Below are 19,322 nucleotides of genomic sequence, written 5' to 3'. Positions count from 1 at the left end.
GGGCGTTTTACACCATTTCCTGGAAGAAAGTATGTCGATGGTGAAAAGGTAATCATAGAATGGAAAGATTTTAGAACTTGTGAAGTTGGGGACTTTAAAACTATTGTAGTAACACATGCTAAATTTAATCCTGATATTCCAATGTTTTTCCATTTTAAGAAACCTGATTTAGATTTAGATGTGGGTCTTGTTGGTATTTCTTGTCAAGAAGATGTTAAAAATATGATGGTGCATGGGAAGATAAGTAATTATCTTGAGGTTTATGTTGAATATGGTAAAACAACTCTTTTAAATCGTTTTGTGTCTTCTGGAATGGCTGAGTCAAGTAACACACCTCTCCACAATGAACCTCTCCATAATGAACCTTTTCAAAATGAACCTATTCAAAATGAACCTATTCAAAATGAACCTATTCACAATGAACCCACTAAACCTACTGAACCCACTAAACCTACTGAACCCAATGTATCATTCCATGAACCCACTAAACCCACTGAACCCAATGAAGCCACTGAACCCAATGAAGAAGTTTTCCCACTGGACAAAAGTGACATGGTAGAAGATGTAGAGGTTGATATGTCTGATTTCACTGGAACTTTTGAAAGGCCTGAAGTCAATTGGCTTGGTGAAGGTGTTCAAGCAGGTGTTGGTGACCTAGTGGTAGGTGAGGAAGTAATAGGAATAGATTTTGATTTGTATGATAGTGGTGGTGGTTCTGATGAAGATGAAGTAATTAGAAAGAAAAAGCTTAGAGACCTAAGAGTTCAGTATGCAGGAACTAGCAAAAACATCATTAGAGCACCATTCTATGCTGGTCAGACCTTTTCTGATAAAAAGAAAGTTTTGGTGTTAATCAAAGATCATACAGTACAAAGTAGAAGAGATATAAAGATTGTGAGGAATGATCTTTTGAGGGTTAGAGCAACATGTCATGGTAAAATTGGTGCTTTTAATAATAGGCTTAATGGGGAAAATCCTGTGAAATCAAAGTCAAAAAAGTCAACAGAAGAGGATACAAGCAAGGGCAAAAAGGTCATGGCATGTAAAAACAGTTGTCCTTGGACCTTACATGTCTCAAAAAGTAGTGATGATGAGCCTTTTACAGTCAAGACTTTTTTTGATGAGCATAAATGCTTAAGAACTAGAGAATTGAGGCAGGCCAACTCTAGTTTTTTAAGTAACCACATTAGTGATGTGGTGACTACAAATCCAGACATTTCAGGTGAAGCCCTTCAAGATCTACTCACAAAAAAGTTTGGAGTCTCAGTTTCAAGGACGGCAGCTTACAGAGCCAAGGAAAAGGCAATCAAAAGGCTTAGAGGTGATTTCCATGCATAGTTTGGGTTACTCAAGGATTACATAATAGAGTTGCAAAGTAAAAATCCAAACACCACTGTAAAGCTAGATTATGCACCTGAACCAGTGATGCAATTTGAGACTCGAGTATTTAGGAGGATTTATGTCTGTCTTGGTCCCTTAAAGAAAGGATTTATGTCTGTCTTGGATGGAGCTTTTATGAAGGGACCATACCCTGGGCAACTACTAACTGCAGTTTCTGTTGATGGCAACAATGGGATTTATCCCGTAGCATATGCACTAGTTGAGTCAGAATGCAGAGATTCATGGATGTGGTTCTTACAATGTCTTGGGGATGACTTGGATCTGCCAAGTAATGCTAATTTTACATTCATGTCTGACAGGCAAAAGGTAAATTACTTTCCTTTTTATGTATATTTTGTTTAAAATTATTTAGAATTATGTATTTTATTGAAAATTGTTATTTGTTTATCTATATTATAGGGTATCCTTCAAGCTGTGAACAACATATTTCCCAATGCTGAACATAGATTCTGTTTGAGACACATCCATGAAAATCTGAAGTCTAGATTTAGAGGAGCTGGAATGAGGGAACTTCTGTGGTTTGCTGCAACTAGGACCACAATTGCAGAATTTGAGAGTGTGATGGCAACAATAAGGACTGAAAACCCTCCTGTTTATGAATGGTTAAGAAACATATCAGCTCAAACTTGGTCAAGAGCCCACATCATAGGTATTCACTTAATTCTGCATATACTTGTTAATTACTTGTTAGTTATTAGTTGTTAATTAGCAGTGTCATATTTAATTAGTTGTTAACTTATACAATACACAGGGAGAGCCAAGTGTGAGATATTGTTGAACAATATCTGTGAGTCCTTCAATAGCAAATTGGTTAAGGGTAGAGATAAGCCAATTATTACATGTTTAGAGTTTGTTAGGGAGTACTTGATGAAGAGGATAGTTGCTGTGCAAAAAGTTATTGAAACATGTGAAGGCCCATTGACTCCAACAGCTACACAGATTCTTGACATAGCTAAGGAGGAAGCAGAAAATGTTAATGTAGTTTTCAATGGGTCTGATAAATACTAGGTGAGTGGTTCATGGAATGATACATGTGTGGTTAATATGAGTGAAAGGACTTGTTCATGTAGAAAGTGGGAGTTGACTGGGATCCCTTGCAAACATGTAGTTGCTACCATTTGGAACATGCGTGATAATGGGTTTAATGCAGGCATTGTGGAGGATTGGGTACATAGTGCATACAGTCTAGATACTTGGAAAAAGGTGTATGCAGAGAAAATTAATCCCATTGTTGGTACAATGTATTGGACAAGGAGTGAAGATACAATGAAGATACTACCTCCCAAACACCACACACAAGTTGGTAGGCCAAAAAAGAAAAGAAAGAGGGGTCAATTTGAGAATGAAACATTGGACAAAGGTGGGAAACTTTCAAAGAAGAGAATGAGTATCACTTGTTCCAACTGCAACCAGAAGGGTCACAATGCCAAGTCATGCAAGGGTCAATCCTCCAATGCACCTCAGACAAAGTAAGTTGTTATGTCTATATTCAATTGTTTACTAAAGTTCATGATTTTGAAGTATTACTGATATATTTTACATGACATTGCAAGAAGGACTAAAGCAAAGAAGAAAAAGACTCAACCAACTCAGCCAATGGCTCAGTCAAGTCAGCCAATAGGTCAGTCAAGTCAGCCAAGCCAGTCAACACAGTCAAGCCAACCAACACATTCTAGTGCTAGAGGACCTAAACCTGTGTTGAGTCCAGGAAAAGGAATTAGGATGACTACTCCAAGGTTTTATGGAAATGCAACAAGGATGGACATGCCATAACACTTTTTAATTGTTTATCTGCTTTTGATAGCCATTTATGTATGGTTAATGTGGCCTTAGACAATTTCCACTGGTTTATTTGTTAATCTCTTTTGATAGCCATCTGCGTATGGTTTATGTGGTGTTAGACAATTTCTACTTGTTTAGTATTATGTCAAACAATATCCAGACTTATGTACCTGTGATCTTATTTGCTCTTGAAGCATAATTTTGGTTAATGAAATGACACAGGTTATATAATTAAGATTGTGTGTACACTTGTTTTGCATAAAGACTGCATTGATACATAAACATTGGTACATTACATTGTCTAAAAGGATAAAACATACATTGTCACTTTTGACTTTTGAAAGTCAAACATACATTTGAAGTGAACTACATGAACATATACATAACTATCCTAAACAAACACCAACTAAATATCAAAGCAATTTTCAGGTATCGAACTTCTTGTTTTTTTGATGATAATGTTGTTTCCAATTTGTTTCTTCCCCTTAACAATCCAGGTATAATTTCTCGAGCTCTTTCACACATGGGTGGGTCAACCCATCCAAAAAACCAACAACCATTATTTCTTGTAGCCTGCAATTAGGGGTTTAGTAATAAAATAAAGACTTTTTAATAATAAAATAAAGATTAGGGCTTTCTAATAATAAAATAATTAGGGTTTTGATAATAAATTAAAAATTAGGGTTTTTTTTAAACTTACTTCATAACAGCAATAAAATCGTCTTTCGGGGTTATTGTTAGTCCAAGAACATCAAACAGTAGCTGGATTTCCACAATAACAATGAACCATCATGTTTGGAGAAGAAGAATACATATATGTGTGTTTGTATAAGAATGGGAGAAAAAGAAACGTATGTGTGTTTTTTGTTTGAAGGAATGATAAATATTTGGGTTAAAAGATTGATATAAAAAAAAAGAAAAGAATAAATAAATTAACGTTGAAAAGTTCAGGGACGAAAATACCCTCACGCGTTTTGCACGTGCCCAACTTAACGGAGCAAAACTAACAGAACTGGGCGCGGTGACTAAAAGTGAAAAAATTTGACAAGTTCAGTGTATAAATTGCAATTTTTTAAGTTTAGTGACTAAAAGTAAAAAAGTTGCCAAGTTCAGGGACGAAAAAGTTGCAATTTCTTAACTTTTAAAATAATAACTACACTATCTTTTTTCACATAAATTACCTTTATGCCAATAATATACACTAATTACTGCCTTCAGTCGCCAATATCACACAACCATCACTATTACCATCGTCGCCGCATCGTACTAGTATCCGTCTAATCCTTTTTCAAGGCACTAACCAGAACACAATCCTAAGTTCCCAACCCGTAAACCTGAACACAATTGGGATCAAAGAATACGAGAAGGGCCCAAACCGTCATTGTGCTAAACTTAAGGTAAAAACCTATAAAAATAAAAAAAAATACCGGCAACAGAAGAAGCCCGATCAACGGAAATCGCACATGTCAACAATACTCCATTTCCAAACCCAGAGAATATCCAATTTTTTATTTATTTATTTTTTAATGATTTTATCATTTCAAAATAATAACTGTTGTAAAAAGTGATGAAGGATTCTTGTATAAAAATAAAAGTATCAGAGTAGTAATGGCAGGAGATCAGAAAACGATCGATGATAACAAATCTCGTTCTTCTGAAGTTGATGCGATAAATCAGGAAAATAATAATAATAATAAAAGTAATAAAAATGATGATATAACCGATCCAGAAACTTTCAGTTGTGTCCTTCAGCCGTGTCCGCCTCGTTCCGATCCTAATTACATCGGTATTCGACGTCTCCTTTTGTTTCGTAAAGCGCAAGCCGGCGTTCTTCGCCGTAAGGTTACTACTCAACTACTAGTTAAAAAACTTATTATTTGTCTATTCTAGGGTTTTTCATATATATATATATATAATGATGTTTTAATGCATCAAAATGATGTTTCTAAGGTGTTCTCGCCGTTCTTATTTTAAAACTGTTCTTATTTGATTGCCCCCTATATATATATATATATATATATATATATATCTGTGTGTGTGTGTATTTATAGAATTTAGGCCGGATATACTAAATTGATAGAACTAGGTGAGTAATGTGAGGCCATAGCGTAGACTTTACCTCCCCAAACGAATATTTGGAATACGTTTTACTTACGTTTTAGAGACTTTATGTTGGGGGAGTCGGATTTGATCACTTTCGTCCAAGCATATAGCGTCTCCCATACGGACGAATATGTAGTCATTTGTAGTGAAATAGGGTTGTACATTGGTGATGCAACTCACATTTGAGTATATAATTATATTTTTGCAGTGTTGTAAATATCGGTCATATCGGTGATATATTGGATGGGGGGTTTACCTTTACGATATTTTTACTTATTGGTTATATATAGCTGCTTGCTTTGTTGAAAAATGAATATAGTTGTTTGCTTTTGTAGGATTGGAGATGTAACGGGAAAGGTTATGTGGCTTATCGTAATTTCATTAACAGACCAGAAAATTGGTTGAATATGCCAAGCCACACTAGCACACCTGGAACCAGGTAGCTAATTTCTTGGTTTTTTTTAATCTGTTCTTTTGGATTAATTGATCTTGCTGCAATGCAAACTGATTTAACCTCCAAAAAGAACTGCTAATGTGTCTTTCTCAAGAAGCAAAATATGGTCAAATTAGAGTTGGTGAAATAAACGCTGTCATTGTTAGTTTGCTTACATGTTAGAATATGGTTTGTAAAGATACAATTGAGTAATTTTGAGTAGGCAGTGATTGGTAGAGTAATAATTAAAAGTTGAGTTTTATACAAATCTATATCAGGCTAATCTACTGCTTGGTTGGTTCATCAGTGGGCGATGGCTGTCTTCTCCAAGTCAACTTTCTCTTGCACTTGAGATGGAAAGCTGGGCTGGTAGCAGGGTATGTTTTACTCCCTTCCTTCAGCCTAAGGGCACGTTGGATTGGTTACAAGTCTTGATGGGTTATATATAATCTGATTGATGTTTATATAGGATCAACCAGAGAGTCAAACACTGAGTCGTACTGTTAGTTTAGGTGCAAATTCAAGTGACTATGAACACCCACGTCGAAAGGCTGAACCTGCATATTCTTTTGTGGGGATGCATTGCATCTTTGATGAATGCAAATCTATGGGTAACTTTCGAGATGGATTTCTGCATACATTTTGTATTTGATGATTGGTCATTTTTCTTGGAGTGAGTGTTTAGTTTTATGTGCAGTTACTGTTATAAAGTTTGGCCACATGAGTTCTGATATACTTGCCTATGGAGCAACAGATGGAACAATTACAGTTTGCACCGTCTCTGAACCACCTTCGATTATGAAGAAGTTGACCGGGCACTCAAAAGATGTCACAGGTTGGATCAACTGGTACTGGCCCAGTCTTTTCTTCAATGTCTCTTGATGCATCTTAGAGTAAATTTTTTCTATTACAGATATCCTTGCTATCCACTTGTGTCAATCATGCTATTAATCATGATTATTTTTCTATCTAATGGGAAATCAAAAAGAAAATTTCTATGTCTGCGAAAAGCTTATATTGGGGCAATACTTGACTAGCTTCTTAATAGAATAGATGTTATTAGAAGTGCTTGACTAGCATGTCTTTGTATTGAGCTACAGCTGGCCCTTGTTCATAGAGAATCTTAAAAACTGGTAGGGAATATATTGTTATTTCACAGAAACTATAATACAGAAATTAACTCTCCTGTAAGGCATCTTGAAAACAAAACAATGTTCTACTGCTCGATGTAATTCATTGGATTAAGATGAAGGTGGAAAATTATGCATTTAGTTAGAATACATTATAATTTACACTTTTATTGAAGTTTAAAACTCCATGAACCTCCAAGAACATTAGCCATTATGGAAAGATTACGCTGTATTTTGTCTTAACAGGATGTTTTGTGTGCTATTTTTGATGAGACCTTATAACCTACACTCTTTTTGTAAGGACTATTGTATAATATGTTCATAAAAGCATTAAGTATGAATATATTTGCATTTTATACAAATGCATAATATTTACAAGGGAATGCACCTTTATATCAATGATATAATCGATCAATGTCCTGATGTCTTTTATATATCTATTCTCTTTCTTTCAGATTTTGACTTCTCGTTAAACAACCAATACATTGCATCGTCTTCACTGGACAAAACTGTGAGAGTATGGGATATTCCAAAGGGACTTTGTATTCGAGTAATATATGGAGTTACCTCCCAGCTTTGTCTTCGATTTCATCCTGTAAGTGCATATCAACATGCAATGCTTTAAGCTCAATTATAGTTATATTTAGACTTCATTGTCTTGGAACATAATAACCAGTTTCAGATGTTTACAAAGCATATATATTATTGCTTCTTTTTTACATTTTTGGTTTTTAATGTTTCCTTTTAAGTTGATTCTCTTGTTTTGTGTAAAATATCTTATTTGAAATCTGTCTTTTAAATCAATGTATGTATTTTTGATCTTGGTACATGGTACATTTCAATATTCATTCAGGAAAGATTATAATTAGCTCAACACGATGAAAAAGGAATACAATTACCTATACACTGATTATCTTTTTACAATTAATTTCAGGTGAATAATAACTTTCTCACTGTCGGCAACGCAAACAGAGAAATATCGGTAATTAACGCAAAGATTTTGCTACTTTGGTTATATTGATACATATTTTAACGAAATTATATACATAACTGACATCTTCGTTGTAATAGTAGGTTCAACGGTTGTTGCACATATGTCTGCTGATAGCAAATTTTTCAATGATATCTGCTTGTAGATTGAAGTCTCCATTTCATGTGCAATCTCTCCGTCTCATAGGTTTTCTTGTTTTCATCTCAGGTATTCAATTTTAGTACAGGAAGGTTAATAAGTAAGATAGTTGCTGACAGCGAGGTTCCTGCCCTTGATTATGACCATACTGGCCAGTTTGTCTTTTGTGGCGATGTACAGGTGAGCTTCTTCCATTTCATTTTTTGTCAACTTTATCCTGACAACACAGAGGTGGCAATTTCCCAGTGTATTTTTAATGCATACAACCTCTTAACTCGTTTTAGTCAGAGATCCAGGGTACTATGAATCAACATAGTAACATAAAAATGGACAAAAAGTTGAAGTGTCAACTGAACTCGGCCGGCCCCTTTTTACAAGTATCAAAAAATGACCTGTTTCAACTCAAACCTGTTTTGATCTGTTACCTTAACACCCTAATCTTTCACCTATAATGATAAATATCATGAGTTTAACAGCTTATTTAATGGTTCCTTTTGATTGTTCAGGGATCTATATATACACTAAAAGTAAACTCTCATCAAGGAACCTTGTCCCGGTCTCATCGCACAAGAACTAGCAGCAAGAATAAATCTGAATTCACAACCATCCAGTATAGAACGTTTTCTCTGATGACACAAGGTCCTGTTTTACTTTCACTCACGCGAGACGGAAGCTTGTCTTTCTTCAGGTATTTAAATTTTAAGTGCATTCCCAAGTTTGGAAAAAGGGGATGATAAAATGATGATATTATTGGTTCCTGCAGTGTTTCTTTGGAGCTCCAAGGGTATTTGACCATACGATGTTCCCTTAAGTTGGCTCCACGACTTCACAGCATACGTGCTTCTTTTTGCCCATTGCTTTCCCTTGAAAAAGGAGAATATATAGGTCTATATCCATAACTCACTTTTTTTATTTTGCTGCATTAGACTGCCTTTTTCTCAAAATTGAATTATGTTTCCTTTTTGAGCATAGTGGACAATATGCTGACAGTGTAGTATATACTCCTTTTTCATTAGCTTGCTTGTAAGACTCCAGGAAAGTGTCAAACTTGTCCAATAACCTCACCATCCTTAAAACCATCTTGAAAATTGCTATATACCTGCCTAGGAATTTTGACTACAGATGAAAAATTGAGCAGATTAGACCAGTAGAAGGGGCTAGGATTGAAATAGATAGTATCTTAGTACAGGTAAATGAGTTAAGTTGACCAATTCTCCACTTCTTTTTACAGTTTTTTTTAGTAATAATTGATGTATTAAATATGGATTAGAAAAACTATATGGATTAAAAAAAAATTTAATGAAAGAGTTTGGAGGTTATATCTATATTCTACTAGTTTGCCTTTTCATTCTCTTTTGGACAAAATTTCGAGTTGACCCATTTGAGATACCACAACCTAAATCAACCCTTTCATTAGTAAATGGGTCAAAATTCCTGGATCTATTGGTGACTCAGAATACATATCTTAACTATTATAAGGGTTTATGAATTTTTCTTGTGTAGTTATTGGAAGTGAGGATGCAGCTGTTTACTTCTATGACTTAACTAGGCCCAAGAATACATGTGTCAACAAGCTGCAGGTTTGTTCCTTCTTTGTTATTTCCTCATCTTAAAGAAAAAATGAGTTATCTTAAAACTAGAAGGAATTTAAAAATCCCTTCTGTCACCTGGAAATTGCATCCTTGTGTTTCTTGAAGGTTGTAAACTTTACCAAATCCCCATTATTCTATTACAATGTAAATGATGGTATTGACTTGGGTGGGTCAAATAGCCTGTCTTTGCTTTTACTGAACGGTGTTGTAGATATTTGACAAAAGTTAAGCAGCTTACTAAAGTATTTCTAACTCAAAACATGGCAATTTTATATGCGACAAAAGACAACATTCCACAGATGATAAATTACGAATCAACTAATAACTTTCTTGCATTCATCTTGTCATGTTTTAAGATTGTATATACCCAACTCCAAAAGCATCTAGCGTATGTGTGGTATTTTTTCTCATCACTACTGTATGTGTCTGGTTACCTCTTCATTGGGTAACAAATATATTTGCTGGGATTGTTGCCAATTCCAGACTGACCCAGGCAGCAGTATACAAGTGTCACATACATACAATATAAAAAGTTGAAAGCTGAATAGATACAATAGCTAATTGGAAGAAATGAAACACTAGATTATGCTCTTTTTTCTGCAAAAGAAACAGATGATATTAAACTGTCATATATCTGTATATGTTAGATTTTGAAACTAACTAGTTGGGACGAAGAAAATTTTGGAGATAAATGTCCTTTAGTTTAGAGACTACTTGGAGGTGGTAAAATAGACTTGTTGATTAACATGTGTAAAGGTTGTGGTCAAAACAGATAAACTTAAGCGGCGGTCTAATTAGCTAGCTAGGTTTGTTGACCCGCCAACATTTGTATTGTATATGTAATTTTGTGTATATATATATATATACAGATAAACTTAAGCGGCGGTCTAATTAGCTAGCTAGGTTTGTTGACCCGCCAACATTTGTATTGTATATGTGATTTTGTGTATATATATATATATATAATATATGAGAACACTTAAAAAACATCATTTTGATGCATTAAAAGTCCATAAAATTAACATAGTGCATATATATATAGGGTAACACTCCGGTGAGAACACTCTTAAAATAAGAACGGTGAGAACACCTTAAAAACATCATTTTGATGCATTAAAAGAACATAAAACTAACATAGTGCATAACTAATTATCTTTATTTAAGTGTTTAACAACAAATTCATCCGTCAAAATCGAAATAATCATGTTTTTTGTTTTGTGCATCCATCTTGGATGCATATTCATCAAAATAATGCATCCAACAAAAAACGTGATTTTTTCGATTTCGATGAATCAATGTGTTGTTAAACACTTAAATAATGATAATTAGTTATGCACTATGTCAGTTTTATAGACTTTTAATGCATCAAAATGATGTTTTTAAGGTGTTCTCACCGTTCTTATTCTAAAACTGTTCTTATTTGATTGTATTGTATTGTATATATGATTTTAAAACTGTTCTTATTTTAAAACTGTTCTTATAGATAGATAGATAGATATATAAGCAATGTAGTAATATGATAAAATCTATATAACTCAAGCTGTAAAGCAACAATCTGTTTTTAAATAGAAATGACTTTGAACCCAGTCGAGATGTGTTATCTTTCTTGCCATTTTCTTTCTTTCTATTTTACCCATTTGATCTGTTATCACTTAAAGACAACCTGATATGTGACCCTTTATAACAAAAGTAACCGGAAATTTGAGATTTTTACAAAATCCCTTATTTACTTAGTCCAGAAACTGATTTCTTTGGTAGACCTCGCCTTACATAATTGATCTGTTATGCTGTTCGCAAAAAAACCATAAATGATCTGTTATGTTTTGTTTATTATGAGTGCAGGGACATGGATACCCAGTGATTGCTGTTGCATGGAACCATGGTGAGAATTTGTTGGCATCCTCTGATTTTGGTGGCACTGTAATTGTGTGGAAGAGAGAAAAAACAAAGTAAAAGAGTTAAACTCAGCTATTGTGTTTATCTTCTTCTCTGTGAACCGAAGAAGAAGTAATTCGTGTAAATTTCACAAGCATTTCTTCTTGTTGGAAATATAAATTTTGCATAGTGTAATACTCACACCCGTATATGTTGGCTTTCGTTAACCCTCTTTTACATTCCAAGAACGAATCTGCACACGTTTTCATAGATCCCCATTTCTTGATCACACTTCTTGGAATTGGAAGACCTTATTGTTAGTTTTGCTGTAAATCGATTCCTTTTAGGAATCAAAGTTCATATGATCTAGTTTTGCTAATAGTATTATATTTATAACAACTTGATTCAAGGTAATGTTCGTGAGTCACCAACAAGTCCCATGAGAAACTATACATGCACGTTGAATTGAAGTGAAGGACATGCACGTTGCCGCAAGTATGTAAAACTATACATGATATAAATTATACAAATAATTTTACATTTGTTCACACTTTTAGTTAGTGTAAACAAATTAAAAAATTTGTCACGTTTTTTATGTGTGTAAAGTAGAAATTTATTCACATTAAAAAGCGTATAGAAGTATCATAATTTTTTTGTAACACCCCATTTGTCTACACTAAAAAGTTAGTGTGGACAAATGGGGTGTTACAAATAAATCATAAAAGCGTACATTAAAAAGTGTGAACTTTTAGTCATACACACTTTTAATTTTACATATTTTTACACACATAAAAGCGTGACAAAATTTTTAATTTGTTCACGCTAATTAAAAGTATGAACAAATGCAACATTATTTGTAGTAATATACAAATAATCTTTAGGCAATGTTCGATATGTGCTAATGTGCTAACTAGTGATGCTATATGATGTTCGTCTTTGGATGAATTTGGAATTCTAATTAGCAAAATCTTTATAAGAAACCGCCGGTTTCGATAGATCAAGATATCCTATTATTGTCTGACTTTGGGATGAATTTGGAATTCTAATTATCAAAAATTTTGTCAAGCCCATCAAGCTTTCAGAAAATTCACTAACAATTCGAGTCTCATTTTTTATATTTGTAGGGGTAGATTATTTGGAGATATTTTAAGAGCCCGGGTCCTATCTCAGATATGCGTGTAATTTAAGAGTAGAAATATATTAGTTTTCCGTTCAAAAAGTAAATAATAATAAAAGAAAAATATATTATTGCTTTTGTAATTTCCATGTTCATGCATAAGAAAAGTTAAGCCTTTGGTATGAATTTTGTACCTTTTGATCTAAAGTAGTACACAAACCGGCCAAACTAATACATAGTTCTTAATTAGTTTTGAAAAATGGCAAAACAAGTGAAAATTTTGTAACTTCGTCATGTCATCTTGCACGCTATTACATATCAAGTTTTATATAACAAAAAAATATATATTTAAAGTCAAAGTTTAAAAATAAAAATTTTAAATAATCAAAGTAGACACTTTTAATGAGATGAAAGGAATAAATTAAAACTAAAAAAAAAAAAGGGCTTAATGGGGACTCATAATGAGTTCTTTTATTTATGTTCATTTTAAAGATGCCAATGCACTGGTTCAAACATAGAAGAAATCCACAAAGTGGTTTATTTGAAAAATTAAGAAACTGGGGATATCTCAAGATCCAGAAATAAGCTAGGGTTTCCAGACAACTTAAAAATTCAATATCCAAAGCAAAAACAAAAACAATAGTTTTTATCCCCATATGAATAACCCAATAATGCTGCTCTTGTGTCTTTAACAACACTTACTATCCGGTAGAGCATGCTCATCACATTCGATGTTGATTTTAGTCTTCCTGAAAATGCGAAATACATCAAGATATATAATCCGTTAAAAAGAAAAATATTTGGATACTTGATCACAATTTTAACACAAAGGATTTTCCTAATCATCACTTTAGAGACTTTGGTTAACACATAGTAGTGAAATGTGTTATACAAAAATATAAAATAAAAATGACACGCTAAAAATGAAAATCAACCAAATCTACAATAATTTTTTACATATTAACCATATTACCCGAAGAGTTATGATTTGCCATATCGAATTGTTGTGAATCTTGCAAATTATAGCATTTAGGAATTAGGCCATGGTTGCCGCATCTTAAATATAATTATATATCAATCGGCATGCATGCTACTACATCTTGGTAAGCTTGTATTCAACAAAACATTATATATTGAGATCTTGTGACCTATACTTTTACACCTTTAGGATTTAGTTCGAAAATGATTTTGTGATATGGAATAGCATCAGATTATACGCTGTAACAAGCTAAGCTTGCACAAGCTAGGTAGTGTCTGGATGTACTAATCAACTATATATACTATGTGTTTTAGACTTTCTGAATACCAGCGCAAAGAGGATCAATATGTAAATGACACTTAAACAATAAGATTAAGTTTTGTTTTAGTACTCCTAAACAAAGTGACAATCAAAAATTGAGGTTATTTGATGCCTTAAATAATCAAAAATAAAAATAAAAAATTACGAATAGTTATGTACTAAGATGTTTCAGTTCGCCAAGTTGTCTCTTACCTGCCCATGAATTCAACAGCAGTTTGGAACCATATTCGATCTAGAAATTAAATATTAATGACTTGAAAAAGTAACAACGAACTAGCTAATCACTTTTAATATGTAATGCCAGACTAACAGGTACCCCCTATAATTCGCATAAACACTCAGAGTTAATCAAAACGTACATATTTTTAATATGCTTAATTACTACTCGTACTACAGTGTTAGACAGAATATTTTGCTAAGTAATCTAGCTAATCACATTCTTTAATTAGCATTACTTTATTTGGAATATGATCGAGACTCACAAACCTATGTATACGAATCCATATGGAACTATGGGAGGTTCTTTAATTTGTAGATTTTTTATACCAAGGACGTACAAGATCATATATATACAACTGGTTCGATCTGGCAGCGACTCAACCTGATGGACAAATTACGTTTGGTCTGGTTCTCGGTCCATGATATGAATAAATTTGGTTTTTAGTTAGATACCTACCTGGTCAATACAAGAATCTTGCTTTTGTTTTACTTGCACGGAGTTAGGTTTACAAAAGAAGGGGGAAAAAAAAGTTTGAGTGTGATTCACATCATCTCAGAACCGCATGTACTATATAACATATCCGCTTCTGCAAAAATGTTCTAGCGAAATAAGAAGAGAGGGTAATAGGGACCATTGTCGTCGCAGTAAATCTGGGCACAGTTTGTCATTTATAGGTGGATGCTAATAAGGTATACATATAATTTTGTTTTGAATACACTTACAAACACATCTGTGCGCTCGTCGTTAAAGTGACTTCCTAGCGAATCTCTTATGTTCCTAGCTTAACTTCCATTCCATGAAAGAAACTACTCGTAATAGATAACAAATACACTAACATTTTAACTATATGGGTACTATTGTGTAACTTCCATCTCAATTCAAGTATGTTGACAGATTGATAAATTTTCAAGTGCAAAGATATATATATACACACACAATTAATTAAGTATATAACTAGAAATCTTCTCGATCTACAGATTCACATCGCACGATCTTGGCGGGCCGGCCAACCAACTGTTACAGATGTGCTATATTATAACAACAGATGAATGGGATAAATATCACATTTTGAATCACTACACACTTATGGTTAATTTCTAAATAGCAGATAACTAAAGGGTGGTTATTTCCTGCAATCTGCATACAAATATATTTAATTATTTATGCCATTTGGTTTTTATCAAATTTTATATCATCAAATTTGACTCCATTATCAAAAAGCATAACTGAAACCATTAGCTACTCCTCCTGATTGATTTCTTAATGGCTTCATTAATATTAATTCATCATCAAGTTAGCTAGTTTAATTAAAATCTTTCTACAAATTTTATACTCCGTATTAAAATACTTCAATTCAAAAACTTGCGCGATATATAAATGATTGCAGTTGTTCTACACTGCACACTAATTAATGTACGTCGAACATATATAGCATCTAGATAATTTCATGAAGGCGCGCAGAATATATATATATATACAAGTCGATCATGGATAAATGGAACGAAGGAATTACTTACCTAGTCATTCCTAGAAATAGCAGCATGACGAATGTGGAGAATTGTTGACCTTTTGGCCACACATATCTGACAAATGAAGTGATCCAGTTGTTTAGCCTCATCCACTGACATGCCTATACAATCAGGATGATACCTGCACCAAATTAAAACACGGTGTAAGTCTATTAATGAACTATACATATGATGAATTATACTTGCAAAGTAAAAGAAAATAGAAGCATATATATAATAAGATTTTGTTAGGCCTTTAGCAAAGTTTTTTTTTATTATTCCTTATTCGACTGGATCCACTTGCTTCTTCCTTGTTGCATAACCCAAAGGATAAATTAAGATACATACATAACCCAAAAGAAACTTATTTTAACTTAAAATGAACAAATTAATTGGAATAATGAGACTTACCAATCATTACAATCTTCACATTCAATCATCAAGAAATCAGGATTATAAGGCATCTCACAGATACAGTACCTGCCATATTAATGCAAATCAGATTATCGAATAGCTAGCGTAAAAAGGATTAACCAATCATATGTATTTCAAATTTGGTCACACGAACTTAAATATATAAGCGCAGATGTGTGCAGTGTGAGATATTTTTCTTTCTTCTAAAAGGAAAAAATAAAAAATAAAAAATACTGCCGTAATTAACAGTCAAACAATTAAAACAGGTATTGGATGCCTAATCTTTCTCCATAATTATCTCAAATCTTTGAGTTCTCAAATTTACAAATTCCCAGTTCTAGTTAGCGCTCCAATTTGTAGCTAGCGCGCATTCAAAACTTACCTCGATAACAGAATGATCGATTAACACTTTATATGAGGGATTATACTTTCTAACAGTGCTTAAAACTACTAAAAATGATGCACATCTTATTGTACTTTGAATGTATACTCAAGATATTAAAAAAAAAAATTAAAAAAATTGTTTATACATTATTTCAAACTTTGGGTTCAATTCCTGAAATGTATCAAGCTATATATCTTATTTTGTCATTGAAAGGCAAAGGTTTTGATCAATTCAAGTATTATAGTGTGTATCAAAGTTTCAATTCATTATACATGTAATGAAAACCCTAGTTTATAATGTGATTAATAGTTAACTTGCTACAAAAATTACTAAAATGAATGAAAAGTTCATCATTTGACATAAACAATAGATCGATGATTTGATAGTTAGATACACAGAATAGCAAAAAGCACGTTTGACAAAGTGCATTGCGCGCGCTCTTCAAATCTGCGCAAGACCGCTTAAAACTCACTACATGTAAGTATATATAACTTATAAAAAATTTATATAGCAAATTATACTTAATTATAGAAGAAAAATAATGTAGGCAAAAATGTTAGAAGAAATTAACATACACGCGTGCCCTATCCGGATCAAACTTTCCTGTTGTTGGAAAGTACTTAAAACGACTGAAAAAGTCCTTGTTATGATCAACAACGCCACGCCTGATATAGCTCAAGTAGCTATGAACGGTACATGTGCCTACGATCGAATGAACACTTTGCGTATCAAAATGATCCGACAAAAAAACTTCATTCACTCCATGATATGGTGTTCTGCCACCTTTAGTTTCTTCGGGTCTATAGTACCACCTAACCTTAACTTCCACATTGTTATCCAAGGATTGGATCGTCACAATCTTGGCAACGTACGGCGGTGTGTTTAGATCTGGTGGTCCCATTAATACACAATCACCAGCTGTAATGAAATGTATCACAAAAAAAAAAAATGATTAGCTAGATAATTTTTATATATGGAAAGATTTATATACATATCATATATGTATATGAAAAAAATAAATTAATAGTGGAATTTAAGCGAGATATGGTGAGATCGACATACGGCGGATAGTAGTGTTGATTCTGTTGACTTGGTAGGAACCTAGGGTTCTTCGGACATTGCGGTGAGTCGCCATGGAATTGAAAACCTGATTGATTAATATTAATTAATTATATATGATCAAATTGAGGTTGTCTGCGTGTTTTTAGTGTCACACTACTAGCTTATATATGTCTGACCATAAAGGTAAGTAGCTTACATAAATAGTCCTTCTACTTTCTACTCCGTATCAAATAAGGTACGTGTTCGTTCAACCTATTTTAAGTTGATGGCTAGTAGTGCTCATTATTATATACGGATTAGAATTTAAATTTTGTAATTAATATTCATAATCATTTACTATGGTAATTAAATAACTTTCCGTAATTAAGATATTGATTGATCATTGATGTAAGCATCATCCAACGTTTTTCTTTCCTTTTTTTTTTAAATCTATTTCTTAGTATTTGACAATGTTACAAGTAGATTAAAGTCGTCGTTAGTGATTCTCTATGAACACAAAGGGGTATATAATTTTTAGGGGAATTGATATTCGTATTTTGCAGTGGAAGATCTTAGCATGTGTAATATAGGCCAGCACACAGGGTCCCAACTATAAAGCGGGACCCCCTATTTTGTAAGACGGGCCTTCGCTTTTAGAAAATTCTTAGTTTTATATTAAGATAATTTAAATATTTATTATAAAATTATTAGTTTATGAATTTACAAATATTAAAAATAAATTAAATGTAATTTTTTAAAAGAGACTAATATTACAAAAAATATCATAAACTAAATAAATCATAACTCTACAATGTAAAACTTAATAGACTTATAACAATATACTAATAGGGAAATGGTTAATGCTTCTAGCAAAATAGCCTAAAAATCCTCCTAATACTTTATGCAGGTGACATGTGTTATCCACTAATTTTCTTTCCTAATTTTGCCTTTTGATTTTCCACATATCATCATCCAATAGTTAAGAGGATTTTTAGACTATTTTGTTAGGAAGATTAATCATTTTCCATACTAGTAATATTCATATGTTAATCTTATTATAATGGTAAAGTTCTAACATATGAACATTTCATGTTTAAAGAATCTTATAAACAATTAATATTTTTTTTACACTTATAGTAATTATCGTAATATATACATATATATATATATACATATATATATATATATCTTTTCTTGTATATGGGCCCCCATTTTTGAAATTCGATCTTACACACGAACATTGAAATTCACTTGTCGGCCCTGATATTTTGATAAATTTACTAAACTGTACAAGCTTTATAACAAACAGTATAAGTATCTCATGCATAACTTTGGTAGATTAATTAAAATAAATGGTACAAATGTCATCACCCTACTTTTATAGTAAGGATATGATTTGACCTTAGAATCCTTAGGTTTTTTCAATTTTTGAGACAAAATTTTCACTCTACACCCTTACCCAGGTTCAATATTCAACCTTAATTTCTTTCATAAGAATGAAATTAGCAAAGTTTTAATTAAACTTAACTCGCTACTAGTGCAAAAAGGATCAGAAGGGGCCTATAATGGTGCTCAAGTATGTTTGTCACCCATATATTACGCAAAATGTGGTCTTAGTATGGTATATGTACCGTCATCACTGATGACCGACAACTTTATGAACAATTTTTAATATGCATGAGATAGGTGAAACATTTGAATTAGTTATAGACTTGTAGATGTGTTTTATTGGAGGTCAAAACCTGTTGTAGATCAAGATTCACCCTAATTCTCTCTGATGAATTTCGGATTTCTTGATGACAAGTCATTGGATAAGGTTTAGATTTCTTAATAAGTGAGTCAAAACGTTAATTAGGGTTATCAAGCCTCCTTATTTAATTTATATATTCCAG

General features: G+C 32.8%; 2 protein-coding genes across 2 annotated transcripts; one reads left to right on the top strand and one right to left on the bottom strand.

The window, feature by feature from the left end:
* The first annotated feature begins 4,639 nt into the window (after positions 1-4,639).
* Positions 4,640-11,654, top strand: LOC122590476 (WD repeat-containing protein 13). The gene is made up of 12 exons (XM_043762678.1): positions 4,640-5,025; positions 5,622-5,725; positions 6,027-6,096; positions 6,189-6,330; positions 6,417-6,554; positions 7,305-7,444; positions 7,784-7,831; positions 8,048-8,158; positions 8,485-8,666; positions 8,742-8,863; positions 9,482-9,558; positions 11,413-11,654. Exons 1-12 carry the CDS (start codon positions 4,792-4,794, stop codon positions 11,521-11,523), a joined length of 1,479 nt encoding a protein of 492 aa, XP_043618613.1. The 5' UTR covers positions 4,640-4,791; the 3' UTR covers positions 11,524-11,654.
* Positions 11,655-15,599: 3,945 nt separating this feature from the next.
* LOC122591883 (chromatin remodeling protein EBS-like) lies at positions 15,600-17,524 on the bottom strand. Its single transcript, XM_043764111.1, has 4 exons — positions 17,452-17,524; positions 16,965-17,307; positions 16,002-16,070; positions 15,600-15,732 (listed from the first exon to the last, which is right to left on the bottom strand). Exons 1-4 carry the CDS (start codon positions 17,522-17,524, stop codon positions 15,600-15,602), a joined length of 618 nt encoding a protein of 205 aa, XP_043620046.1.
* Positions 17,525-19,322: the final 1,798 nt, after the last annotated feature.

This window comes from Erigeron canadensis, chromosome 3 (genome assembly GCF_010389155.1).
Source record: "Erigeron canadensis isolate Cc75 chromosome 3, C_canadensis_v1, whole genome shotgun sequence".
Lineage (NCBI taxonomy): Eukaryota > Viridiplantae > Streptophyta > Magnoliopsida > Asterales > Asteraceae > Erigeron > Erigeron canadensis.
Note: the sequence above shows the minus strand (reverse complement) of the source record. Positions and strands in the feature narration are given on the sequence as shown.